The 12593-nt window shown below is 52.2% G+C and overlaps 2 protein-coding genes and 1 long non-coding RNA gene across 4 annotated transcripts in view; 2 read left to right on the forward strand and 1 right to left on the reverse strand.

Annotated features, from left to right (window-relative positions):
* The window catches only part of HOXB3 (homeobox B3), a 41624-nt gene that overhangs the window by 3209 nt on the left and 25822 nt on the right, over positions 1-12593 (forward strand). Inside the window, exon 1 of one of the 2 annotated variants that reach the window (XM_023204370.2) lies at positions 4550-4709. The exons of the other annotated variant lie outside the window; for it this stretch is intronic. The gene's annotated coding sequence lies outside the window, so the exon portion shown is untranslated. Of the gene's footprint in view, positions 1-4549; positions 4710-12593 lie in introns of those variants that run through there. 2 annotated transcript variants of the gene reach the window in all.
* On the reverse strand, positions 395-8577 carry LOC111537530. Its single transcript, XR_002730037.1, has 5 exons — positions 8494-8577; positions 3512-3579; positions 2682-2760; positions 1173-1308; positions 395-1083 (listed from the first exon to the last, which is right to left on the reverse strand). It is a non-coding gene; the product is annotated as an uncharacterized LOC111537530 (long non-coding RNA).
* On the forward strand, positions 8574-11506 carry HOXB4 (homeobox B4). The gene is made up of 2 exons (XM_023204371.3): positions 8574-9149; positions 9985-11506. Exons 1-2 carry the CDS (start codon positions 8693-8695, stop codon positions 10281-10283), a joined length of 756 nt encoding a protein of 251 aa, XP_023060139.1. The 5' UTR covers positions 8574-8692; the 3' UTR covers positions 10284-11506.

A 12593-nucleotide genomic window follows, 5' to 3' on the forward strand; every position in this document is an offset into this window, starting at 1 on the left:
TTAAACACCCCTCAGGTCGTTCCTGCAGGCCCCACCCCACTCTTCCTTGTCTCTGGTGGGTTTCCCCAGCCCTCTAAAGGTCTGTCTCCAGCAGAGGTTAACACATCCTTTCTAGAGGGGTTAACCTCCCCCTCTTCACCTTCCTTTCAACTTCTCAAAGGTAGAGGCTTATGATGGTTTTTGACTTTGGTTTGTTTTATTTTGCTTTAGCGTCCTGTTGTTGGTAGTGATGGTCTTATGGCCTTCTCCTTTCTCCTACCCCTCCCTCCAAAAAGTGATTAAAATCTGTTAGAGGATTTAATTAAGAGAGTTAAATGAAAAGGAAGGAGGCGCAAATGAGTTGGGGGAAAAAACCCACACCAAAGCTATTCTCAACGATTAAATCGCCATTTTAACAATATAATGGAGTTTGCATCCTGAAAGGGGAAATCAACGCTCATATCTCATCAATAATTCATAGAGTCCGGGATCATGCAGAGGTCAGCAGACGGGGGCAGCAGCGCCGGCCTACGTGGGGCTCCGAGCCGCTGCAGCATACATTACGCGCCGCCGGCCACACCGCCGCAGTCACCTCAACCGCTGCAGACCTGGGGTGGGGGCACGCCGGCAGGTTTAGGAGGATCTTTCGTTCTTTCTTTTGGCGAATTTACTGATTGCAGGCTCCAAGAGGAAGAGGGGAAATTTGGGAGCCTGGAGAGAATTGGACTTCCGACAATTCGGGAACCTGTCGGATCCCAAAAAGCACCTTTTCCCCAACTTTTAACGTTTCTCTTCCCTCCTTTTTCCTTTTCTCGGTGATTTAGGCGTCTCCTCTTTTGTCTCTTCTCCCCCTAAAGTTCCTCTTGGAGAGGAAAAATGCACTCTCTGCAGTATCCTCTAGCTTCTCCTCCCTGGAAACGGTTCCCAGGCTGCAAGGCCGCCCTCTGGCCTGCCTCTCCCCGAGTGGATCCGGGCTGAGCCTTGCGGCTTCGGAGCACAGAGGCTGATTTTGGTCGCAGCGATCCCTGACCTCGGAGCCCAGTGGGGTAGGGCTGAATGCATCCAGGGAGGAAAGGTACCTCGCAGGCTCCAGACCATTTTGCCCTACCAAAAGATGACCCAGGCCAGTTGGAAAGGTGGGGAGTCAGCATGAAAAGACACACTTAGGGGAGAAGTGGAGGGAAAGTGCCAACCTGTGTGGGGCGTCGCCTCTTGGGGGATTTGGAGGCATCACGGAGGATACCCTATTTCGGGGCTTCTGCAGGCTTGTCCTTAGGTGCGTGCATCTCTAATTCGTTTTCTTTTCTGTTTTCTGAATCCCAAAGGATCCTAAGGAAGGAGAAAGGAAATCCTTCCCAGTGAGAGGTGGCGGTCTGGGAGGCGATATTTGGGCTGAAGGGAAACCGAAAGCGCGCGGGTTGTCCGCATGGCCGCTGCTTTGGACTAGAGGCAGAGGCTGTAACATCCCGGAGCTGCCAGTAGAGTCCGCCTTAGACCAAGTTCACAGCCAGGCTGGGGCCTCCGAGGCGCCAGCGAACGGCCGCACAAGGTGGCCCCGGGCCCCGCATTGTTGGGACACTGAGCTCTCCCTCCAGCTCTGTGAGCACAGTGGCCCCCTCTGCTCCCGAGGAGCCCCTAATCCAAGCTCTTTCCACCCTTCACCCCAAAAATGCCCTTCTCCAGGTCAGCCCATTCTACTGCTCGCCATAGGTCTCCTCCTCCAGCAACCTCGGCCCCACTCGGGGGTCAAAAATGAAGAAGGGTGAGTGGTCAAAAGCCCTTCCAGGCATCCCAATAGAAGAGACCGTTGAAAATGCGTGAAGTGGGTTCCGCGTCTTTTTCCAAGGAGTTATTTAATAGTCAAAAGACTCATCTTGCCCAGGTCTAAGGCCCTGGGGGAGTGGGGACATTGGCGAAAGGGGGAGGGGTAAGGAAAGCGTTTTGCCCTGGGGTTTGTGCGGCCTACCGGCGTAGCAGAACGAGACCCTGGGTGGTGAAGCCAGTGTTATTGCCGGAGGGGTCGCAAAGTTGGAGGGTCAAAAGTTTACACCATGCGTGAGGGAGCGCGGGGGAGGCGACTGGGGCGGGGGCGGGGGCGGGGTGGGGCGGTGGGGGAGGGGGCTGTATGTGTGTGAAGACGGATCTGGGAGCCAGGGATGCTGGAGGTAAGGAAGATTTGTGGGTTGCAGAAGTGGGGGAGCAGAATTGGGCAGCGAAGAGGCAGATATCTGGGGAGGGGAAACTGAGGGAGGAAAAATCCCTTCTCCAAAAAGGGCGAGACTGGTGGTGGTGGTGAGTTGTAGAAAAGACAGCGCTTAGGGTGTGGTGAACCCTCTGAGCAATTTTCTCTTCCAAAGATAATCTTTCAGTCACCATATTAAATTTAATTAAAGCTTCCTAGCCACATACATTTGAGAAATTCAATTAAATTACCCCCACATCTTTGTAGGACTTCTGGCAGGGCCAAAGAATACTTCCAATGTGAAGGTTTGATTTTCACCAACATCAACTCACCCTGCCTGCCCTAAAAGGGTCAAACTACTGACTCTTTCAATCCCCCAATCCTGGGAGAGGCAGGCCTGTTTTCCAGCACCCTTAACCCCCAGGCTGTCAGGAAGGTAGGGTCCATAAGAATGGGCCAACATTGGAGCCTTTCCAAACTCTCATTTGTCTCTCCAAATTGCTCCAGTTTAAGAACTTACCTATTGAAAGATTAGCTTGTTAATTCTCTCACTCTCTCCCAAGCCTCCAATTTTGTGTTCATCTTGACTCCTTCTCTTCCTATTTGGATGAGGGAGGAGAAATGCAAAGGAAAAGTACCAAATGGCCTCACAGAGATCTTTTTTACTGCAGTTGAAACAGGCGACCTGAAATGAACTTTGAATCCATGCGTTGAGCTTAGCTCATAAGTAAATGCCTAGAGAGACTCAGTAATTATGACACTGGGGCATATGCCTATTTTGGGTCTTTAAATGACTGTTGTATTATGAGATGTCATTATATTCTCTTCCAAGCATTTACTATAGGAGGTACACTGTGGGCATTTTTCCTTCTAGGATGAAGATAACCTGAGAGTTTCTGTAAAGATGCCTTTTTGAAACATGGCCAGAAGAGACAAAGGTTTAATATCAAATTTCAAATAGATTTAACCCAGGGTTTTGAATAAACCAATTGGGTGTAGGTCCCTATTTCTGCTTGGTCCTTAGGCGAGTTTCTCTGCGTCAGACCGGGAAGAAATTCCTGGAGTCCTGAAGAGACAAACGTCAAAGCCTGAACTGAAGAATCCATCTCCTTCTGTTCCAGGACAGAACGTTAGCAAATTTCGGTATAGAGTGGAGCAGCTCAAGGTCCTGGGATAGAGGGACCTAGGATGGGGAAGAAGTGGCCTCTGCCATTCTAGACCAAGCTGGGCACCTTGAGGAGTTCTTTCTTGACCTCTCCGTACTAGAAGGCTACCACCCGACCAACTAGGCTGGAGCCCTGTCTCAGACTGTAGACTTGAACTGGGAGGAAGGGGAGTCACCTGACTCACCTCTGCAGGTCCCTAGGAGGCTGGAGAACTGGAGAAGTGTGTTGTAGGCAATCCATCAGATTCTAATCCTGGAGAGACAAACCCAAGAAAATCTCACTATTTTAAATGCCTTCTTGATCTGCTCCTGAACCTCCTTGTGTGGTTGATGGGGGTAGGCAAAAGTGTTACTGTATTGATGAGAACGATTCTTTTGGAGGAGGGGGAAGCTATTGTTTTGTATTTAAAGGACAGTTAAAGCTCTGAAAGTTATATCCCCAGCTTTGACCAGCCCAGCCCAGCACCTCTCTCAGGGTCTGTCTTCCTGGAAACTGCTGGGTTGTGTGGACCAAAATCTTGGCCCCAAGAGGTGGAGTGGTCATTTCTAGGCCCTGGAGCTTCAAAAGCTTTTGTAGAAATGAGGGTATCTCTGACACTTAGGGAAGCCAACAAAGCAGATGGAGTGTGCAATGGGGTGGGGATCCAGGCCCTGGCCATACAGGCATTTAGGGGTAAGTTTCAGGGAAGGGGCCTCTTGCTCAGGCCTGCTCTCTGGGGCCCAGATGCCCAAAGCCACGCTTTCAGTTTTCCCCGTGCCAGCCTCCTTCTCAGGCCTCAAAAGGATCCCACGTGAAACACCACACTCTCTCTGGAACCAGAGCTGACAAAAATATGGGAATGATGGAAAATCAAAACAGGGGCGTGGCCGACTGACTCTTATCCGAATGGGACTTTTTTGGGGTGGGGGTTGGGTGAAGAGAAGAGAAGCCTCTGGCGAAAAGTCGAGCTGGAGAGGATGAGCTGAATCAAATTTCTGCTCTGTCATTTTTCTCCCAAGTAATGACCTACGCAAAATTCGATATGACCCAGCGAACTGCGCGAGCGTATTATAGTAACTGCCTGCTGGTGGGGGAGGTCGGGAGAGGGGTGAACCGCAGGTCACGGCGTCTAAAAATTATTAAAATGTTTGAGAGCCTCGTGACGCGCCTGTTTAACAAAGACTGCCAAAGTATGAGATTAATACGAAAACTTGCGCTTCCAAAACAAAAACACACCAAAAAAAAAAAAAAAAGTCATGTTCCGGCTTCTGAGGGAGCCCGTGGCTCTGCCCGCCGCCGCGGTCCGGTTTTCCGGACACACAATAGTGGACAAGAGCGAGCTCAGCTGTTGCCCAGTGCGTCTGCGGGCGGCTCGGCGGCCGGCGGGGCTGGGGAGCCTCCCGGTGAGTACCCTCGCCCGCGCCGGCTCTGGGCCTTTCTCTCCTCCGCGCCGCCGCCACCGGTGCGCAGGCCGGCTGGGGACTCGCCTCCGCTCGGGCCTTCGGTTTCACTCCCTCGCTGAGTCCCTTCTCCCCTCCGACAAAAGGTGATTCCTCGCGGGCTGGGCACGCCTGGACGGCGGAGGGTGGCTGGGCGGCGCGAGGTCATGCTAGCAACCTGTGGCTGCCAGGAGAAGGCGGCCGAGAAGCCGCGGAAAGACCCGGGAGCGCAGGGGAGGTGGCTCCTATAGCGCGCAGCCCCTGCTCTTATTTTATTATTTTGCGTGTTGCTGTTCGTATCCTTCTGGGCGGTGGAGGGGAGAGGCAGCCTCCCGCTCCGGTGAAACCCGTCCTGGGAGTCGCCCATAAACCCCGTTCTCCGTCTCAGGCGGCTAGAGGAGTGTGGGGGGTGCGGCGCCTTGGTGGGACTGGCAGGTGGCGGCTTCCAGCGCACAGAGGAGAAAAATCTTTGCTCTCGGGCTCCAGTATCAAGGATACCCAAACCCACGGTGGCTCTGCCCCCTGTTCCTCTCTCTTGGGGTATTGGGGCACCTGGACCGCATCCCTTGTGAAGTGTAGAGCAGCAGAGAGGCCCGGCAGCCGGCCCAGAGGCCCTCCCACACTTCCGAAATGCCGACCGGTTGGAAGGGTTTCCGAGAGCTGGCGAGTTGAGAAGGACAGGAGGTATGGGGTGGGGGAGGGGCCTGGACGGTTGCAGTGGATCCTGGAGACCCTAAGTGGCCTTTGACAAGATTTGTAAAAGGTCCCTGGTTGACGCTAGGGAGCTGGTGGGGATCCTAGCAGCGCATTTTGTCTGTGGGCCCTGGGCCAGACTCTGGTCTCCCTGACTGCCCAGATGGGGGTCTGAGATTACCTATTGGACCCTCTATTGGCAAAGACAACAGTAGTGTAATAGTTTGCTTTTTTCTCCCAAATATGTGTGAGTTCAGCCTGTCTGGGAGAATGTTGATGTTAGAAATCAGGCCCAGAAGCCAACATTGGCAATTCCTAGATTTAAGATGAAAAGAAAATCAGAGGGTCTCTGGACCTAGTTGTGGGCAGATGGGAACTCTCCTCCTACCCACCTGCAAGGTCCCAGGACTGGGGATAGGCAGAGATCTCTGGAGTTTTGCAGTTAGAGGGTTGTTTTTGTGTTGTTCCTGTATTTGTTAATGAAATTGATATTATTTTGACTTCCTCACTAGAGATGCAAATATTTCTCAGACCTAGGGAGTTGAGTAGGGAGTCTGGGTGGGGTGGAGGCTTTTTCTATGCATATTTTCCCTTACTCTGTCACAGCTTTCACAGTCTCAGTTCCCTCCAGCCCAATCCCCAGACTCTCAGCTTAGTAAATTCAAATTCACGACTTCTGGGAGCCTCAGAAAGTTGGTTCGGAAACCCCAGATGCCCATTTTGGTCCTACCACTAGCAACCTAAGCAGGTGGCTAAGCGAGTTCGTATGTGTTTAGAAGGAAAGGACCCGCCTGGGGCTAGGAAGCTGGGGAAATGGGGTTCCTCCCCACACCTCCCCAGAATAGATCCCTTCTCCTGGCTCCCAGGATGTGTGAGAGGCTGGGAGGGACCCTATATCATCTGGCTGCATCTTTTATGGTTCCTCATTGCCCTTCATTCGGAAATGAAACGCCTTTGATCTTTTCTCAGGTTGTAAACGGAATTGCCCGTCATTAAATATCGGGGCCCCATCTGCTTGGTCTCCCAGCATTTTTCTTTACAGCTGTTTCTCTCTCTTTTTACCACTGAATTTTTCCAAAAGGACTTTTATTACACCTCCTTCACACCCAACCGCCTCTTCCTCCTCCCTTCGCTGAGAGGCGCTTTGGAAAATATCTAGATATTCGTTTGATCACAAACTAAAGGCTTGGAGGGGCAGGGAGGAGCCGATTGGGGTTTTGTTTTTTCTAAAAAAAAAAAAAAAAAGTCCTGGGGGGAGGGGAGGGGCGCGAAGGCACCCAGAAAGGCCTGAATCTGACTTCGCGGCAGCCTCAGAATGACCCTTCCTCCTTTTGTGCTTAGCTAATGTTTACATCTCATAATTCATGCGCCACCGAGAGTTGCGCGGCGGCGGCGGCGGCGGCAAGGTTCCCGTCCCTTTCCGAACTAGCTACTACTTGTAATTCTAATAGAAGAGAATTGAAAACCTTGCAATTCCAAGAACGGACTCGCAGTGCCTTTTTCTGTTCCCAGCGCTCAAAACTAGAACAAAACGAAATAAAACCAAAGCACTCAAACCACACCCCAAATGAAGAAGGCGCGGAAAGTAGGAGAACTGGAAAATTTCTGGGCCAAGAAGATCTGTCTGTCTTCTGTATATACCCTGTAGATCCGAATTTGTGTAAGGAATTTTGTGGTCACAAATTCGTATCTAGGGGAATATGTAGTTGACATAAACACTCCGCTCGTATTTTTCCAGAAGAAAAAAATATATATATGTATTATTTTTCTGAATGAGGACAATCTGGTGACTGGCCACACGAAGACTCCTTCCTCTTTATTCCTCTTTCTTTTCCTCCTTCAACTGGTTAGAGATGGAGAAATCATCTACCTGAATTCTCCCCACGCCTGCCCCTGGGAGCCTTGGTCCTTTTTCACCTCTCTTTAAGAGGTTAATGTTATTGTTGTTGAAGTTTTAAATTTATATTCTCGTCCCAAACGCACCCACTTTCCATTCTGGGCTCAGGGAGGCTTTACTGGAAATTTCGAAAAAAATGACTCGTCTTCGGTGTGCGAAGAAGAAAAAGGAAATTTGCTTAACAAACGGATGCTGAGGTAGCCTTTCCGTTTCAGTTCAGAACAAGATGACCTGGAAATACTCGATTACCAAGGGGTGTTATTACGTGTGGGGGTACACACATAATACAACCTCTATGGCTGTATTCCCAGTATCACAGGGATGTGAGATTTCTATTCGCCGCGGAGGCGGCGGCATTAGCGACAATTAGAACGTCTCGGAGCCATGGTTAGTATTGCTCGGGTGGTTATGGAATTAGCAAATTGCTAATCAATTTTGCTCTCAAAAGTTGCAGGTTTTTTACCCCAGCGCTCTATCCATAGTGTGGGAAAACAAGTTGTTTCTCCGGGCTTGAGCCGCGTGGATTAAAGGGAGGAGTGGATAGGAAAAGGGGGACAGACGGACTGACTGATACAGTCTAGCTAACTGCGCAGCTAAATGCGATTTGGAAGGCGAGGTCTCCCCGAATTAGTGCATGAATTTCCTATCGATCCGCCCGCGGTTCCATTCATCTCTGACAACTCCCTCTGCGCACCCGCCCTCTAGCTCTGGACGCCTCCTCTCTCACCCCTACCCCTCCCCATCCGGCTGCAGAGAAAAGCCCCAAGCTCTGTGCTCTGGCCCCCGTATGGGTTCCCCTTTCGAGACGGAGCCCCCAGCCCGCCAGTAACCTAACTCCCCATAGAGACGCAGGGTGCTAGGGCTCCCTCCCGCCGAGGGGAGGAGACTGGGGCCTATAGAAGGTAGAGAATGCTGGCCAGAGGTGAGGCAGAACAGGAGGGGTTACACCGGGAGCCCCAACTTCTTAAGGGATCTAGGGTTTGCGCTCTGCCCAGCGCCCCAACAGGCCCTCCAGTCGCAACCTGTGCGCGCTCTCTCTCTCTCTCTCTGATCTCGGAGAGAGCGAGGCAAGGAGGGGGTCGCCCCGCAGGAGCCCTATGTAAATCCTGGTGTTGGGTGGGTGGGTGGGGAGGGGGAAGAGAAGAAGGGGAAATAAACCTCTTTGGCTGGAGTGGGGTCCGGGTGAGCAGATTTCCTTATCCGGGAATCGCAGGCGGGTCGGCCATTGGCTCGGAGGATCACGTGGGCGCCTAACTTTGTTCACTTGACAGTAAGTAGGAGGGCTTTCGGAAACAGGAAAACGAGTCAGGGGTCGGAATAAATTTTAGTATATTTTGTGGGCAATTCCCAGAAATTAATGGCTATGAGTTCTTTTTTGATCAACTCAAACTATGTCGACCCCAAGTTCCCTCCATGCGAGGAATATTCACAGAGCGATTACCTACCCAGCGACCACTCGCCCGGGTACTACGCCGGCGGCCAGAGGCGAGAGAGCAGCTTCCAGCCGGAGGCGGGCTTCGGGCGGCGCGCGGCGTGCACCGTGCAGCGCTATGCGGCCTGCCGGGACCCTGGGCCCCCGCCGCCTCCGCCACCACCCCCGCCGCCCCCGCCACCTCCTGGGCTGTCCCCTCGGGCTCCTGCGCCGCCACCCGCCGGGGCCCTCCTCCCGGAGCCCGGCCAGCGCTGCGAGGCGGCCAGCAGCAGCCCCCCGCCGCCTCCCTGCGCCCAGAACCCCCTGCACCCCAGCCCGTCCCACTCCGCTTGCAAAGAGCCCGTCGTCTACCCCTGGATGCGCAAAGTTCACGTGAGCACGGGTGAGTGCGTGGGCACCCTTTCCCCCTCCCACCCCTGGAGCTTTACACCAAAGGGACCTCGGAGGCATGGGTGGGGGGGTGAGCTGGGGAAGCCAATTGTCCCCGCTATAAACTCGCCATTGCCGGAGATTTACGGTCGCCTGTTTTCAGAGCCACATAATTACATCCCCCATAAATTTTTATGGCCTGGTGGGCCCTGCGCCTTTGAAGTAGGTTCCCTATCCTCTTCACCATTCTCACCAGCGACTTTTTCGCCAGGGAGATACAGTCTCAGTGAAGTTGGAAGTTGGGGAGGGGTGTAGGAGATGGAGGAGGAGAAGGAGGAGGAGGTAATCCGTATTTAAGCAGAGAGTTGAGTCAACTCCCAGTATTTATTTTTTTCTTTCTTCCAGTCTGACTCCTTGGCTGGAGAAGTGGGTAAAAGTTTTCAGTAGGGGCAGGCACTGCTTGGAATCTGAGCAGCAAGGGTGGGAACTAAACAGAGGAAAGGTTTAGGGAAACCTCCCCTCCCTGTTCCACCCCCTCATTCTCCCATTCTGGGGGCCCCAAGCTGAGGGAGAGAGAGGAGCAATTAAAACCTTGGGGGAGTTCTCACACGCCCCCCTCCCCACCAGACACCCAAACAACAAGGACACAGCACAGCTCTCCAAAACTTGGAGGCCTCTCTCATTCTTGGGTCTTGTATTCTTCCCTTTTCGTTTTTCCCTCTCCCTCAGAAGGAAGAAGAGGTGGCAGGAGAGGGAGGGAGGGAAACACCGTGTTCGCTGGAAGAAAGGGCTCTTCCTTTCGGGGGCAATAAAACTTTCTCTTTCTCCTTCTCTCCGTGTGTGTCCAGTAAACCCCAATTACGCCGGCGGGGAGCCCAAGCGCTCTCGGACCGCCTACACTCGCCAGCAGGTCTTGGAGCTGGAGAAGGAATTTCACTACAACCGCTACCTGACACGGCGCCGGAGGGTGGAGATCGCCCACGCGCTCTGCCTCTCCGAGCGCCAGATCAAGATCTGGTTCCAGAACCGGCGCATGAAATGGAAAAAAGACCACAAGTTGCCCAACACCAAGATCCGCTCGGGTGGTGCGGCAGGCTCAGCCGGAGGGACCCCTGGCCGGCCCAATGGAGGACCCCCCGCGCTCTAGTGCCCCCGCACGCGGAAGCCACGAACCTCGGGGTGGGGGTGGGCAGTGAGTGCAGGGGATGGGGTGGGGGGACAGGAGGGGGCCCTGGGGCCTGGGCCCCGGAAAAATCTATCTGCCCTCCCCCACACTTTATATGCGAATAAACGCAGAAGAGGGGGAGGGGAAGCTTTATTTATAGAAATGACAATAGAGGGCCACGGGGAGGCCCCCCCAGAAGCAAGATTCAAACCTCTTGCTTTCTTCCTTAAAAAGAAAAAAAAAAAAAGAAAAAGAAGAAGGAAGAAAGAAAAAGACAGAAAGAGAAATAGGAGGAGGCTGCAGCTCCTCGTTTTCAGCTTTGGCGAAGATGGATCCACGTTTCATCTTTAATCACGCCAGGCCCAGGCCCATCTGTCTTGTTTACTCTGCCGAGGAGAGGACGGGCCTCGGTGGCGACCATTACCTCGACACCCGCTAACAAATGAGGCCCGGCTCGGCCGCCTCCGCCTCTGCTGCTGCCGTTGCTGGAAGACAGCCTGGATTTCCTTTCTTTGTCCCCCACTCCCGATACCCAGCGAAAGCACCCTCTGACTGCCAGATAGTGCAGTGTTTTGGCCACGGTAACAAACGCACACACACTCGCCCTCATCCTCCGTGCCCGTTCACGGAGGGCCAGAATGACTGCTCACTTCCACCCCACTTCCACCGTGGGGTTGGGGGGTGGGGAACAGAGGAGGGGAGCAAGTAGGGAAGCGGGTGGCCTTGAAAACTCAGGAGTCAGGAGGGAAATTGAGTCCAAGGAAAAAGAGAGACTCAGAGACCCGGGAGGGCCTTCCTCTGGAAGGCCAAGCCAAGCCTGGCAGGGTGAGGGGCCAGTTGAGTTCTGGGAGCTGGGCACTACTCTGCCAGTCCAGAGTTGTACAGCAGAGGCCTCTCTCCTAGACTGAAATTGAATGTGAAACTAGAAAATAAAATGTGCCCCTCCCAGTCTGGGAGGAGGATGTTGCAGAGCCCTCTCCCATAGTTTATCATGTTGCATCGTTTATTATTAGTATTGATAATATTATTATTACTATTTTTTTGTGTCATGTGCGTCCTCTCTCCTTTTCTCTTTCTGACATTCCAAAACCAGGCCCTTTCCTACCTCTGGGGCTGCTTGAGTTTAGAACCCTTCGTATGTGTGAATATCTGTGTGTTGTACAGAGTGACAATAGAAATAAATGTTTGGTTTCTTGTGACCAGCATAGTGTGTTTTTGTTGAAACATTGGCGTAAAGATATGGACAAATGCCACCCAGTGTATATTTTAAGCACCCTAGTGGGTTCAGCCTCACAGTGTGTGTGACTGAAGATTTTTTGTCAAAGAGTCTGATGGGAATTTTTATCTCAGAGGACTCCAAATTGTGGTGGCTGGTTTGTTTTCCTTTTAGGGTGGGTGTGTTTTGTTTTGGGGCTTTTAATTTTTTCCCTTCAGTCCAAAAATGGATTGAAAGGACTGGGAGGGCTGATTCCAGTCCCTAATGGGGGAAAATGTTTCATTGTAGGACACAAGAGGCTTAAGTATGGCAAAGCCTTTCATATCGTGATTTATTTGTCATAAGCAAATAAAATGCGGTTAAGCTGTCTTCTTCTAGACAGACGGCTCTTTGGTTATTAAAGTTCTGAGAGAGGATTCCATGAGGCTGGCCTCTTTCCTCACAGCATAAGAAGGTATCGCTTTCCTCTGAGGTGTTTAAGGCTTTAATGAGTCTAATTTTTTGCACAGATGTTTCTGGGTGTTTGCAGGTTTTCAGAGTATTTTTATATTACAAAGGAGCTAGCCAGTGCCATAGCTCAAACTCTGACAAGCAAATAGATAATCAAGAAGACAAATGGCCTCTTTTGTGAAGCCTTGCTCCAGTATTAATTTTCATTTTCTTTCTCATAGAAAGTATCGAAAGTATGACTGGGGACCAAATAGCTTTCTGTCTCTGAGGTCCCAGTCACCCCTAGAATGGAGTGGGGGTAGGGGAAAGGGGTGCAGGTGACCCTCAGAAGTTCTGTCAGGCTAGAATTGCTTTTGTGCAGCACTGCTTAGAAGTTCTAAGGTCTGGGAGCTCCAGCCTCAGGGTCTCTGGTCCATTGGTCATCCAGGGTGCAACCACCCCACCTCCAAAAAGCTCGGGGCTCAGGAGAGTATATGCAATTAAAAGTCGTTTTTTTCAGTTCCATTTCCTTTCAGAAAATAAAAAGAACCACCTCCCCCCCCCCCCCCCCCCCCCCCCCCCCTCCCCCCCATTATTTTGCTCTTTTTCCCCCCCCCCCCTCGTCTCTCTCCCGGCGGTGTCCGGTC

This window comes from Piliocolobus tephrosceles, chromosome 16 (genome assembly GCF_002776525.5).
Source record: "Piliocolobus tephrosceles isolate RC106 chromosome 16, ASM277652v3, whole genome shotgun sequence".
NCBI classification, from domain to species: domain Eukaryota; kingdom Metazoa; phylum Chordata; class Mammalia; order Primates; family Cercopithecidae; genus Piliocolobus; species Piliocolobus tephrosceles.

Coding starts and splice junctions, on each gene's coding strand:
- HOXB4 (XM_023204371.3), top strand. CDS start 8,693: ATGGCTATGAGTTCTTTTTTGATCAACTCAAACTATGTCGACCCCAAG. Junction 9,150..9,984: donor CAAAGTTCACGTGAGCACGG/GTGAGTGCGTGG, acceptor GTGTGTGTCCAG/TAAACCCCAATTACGCCGGC.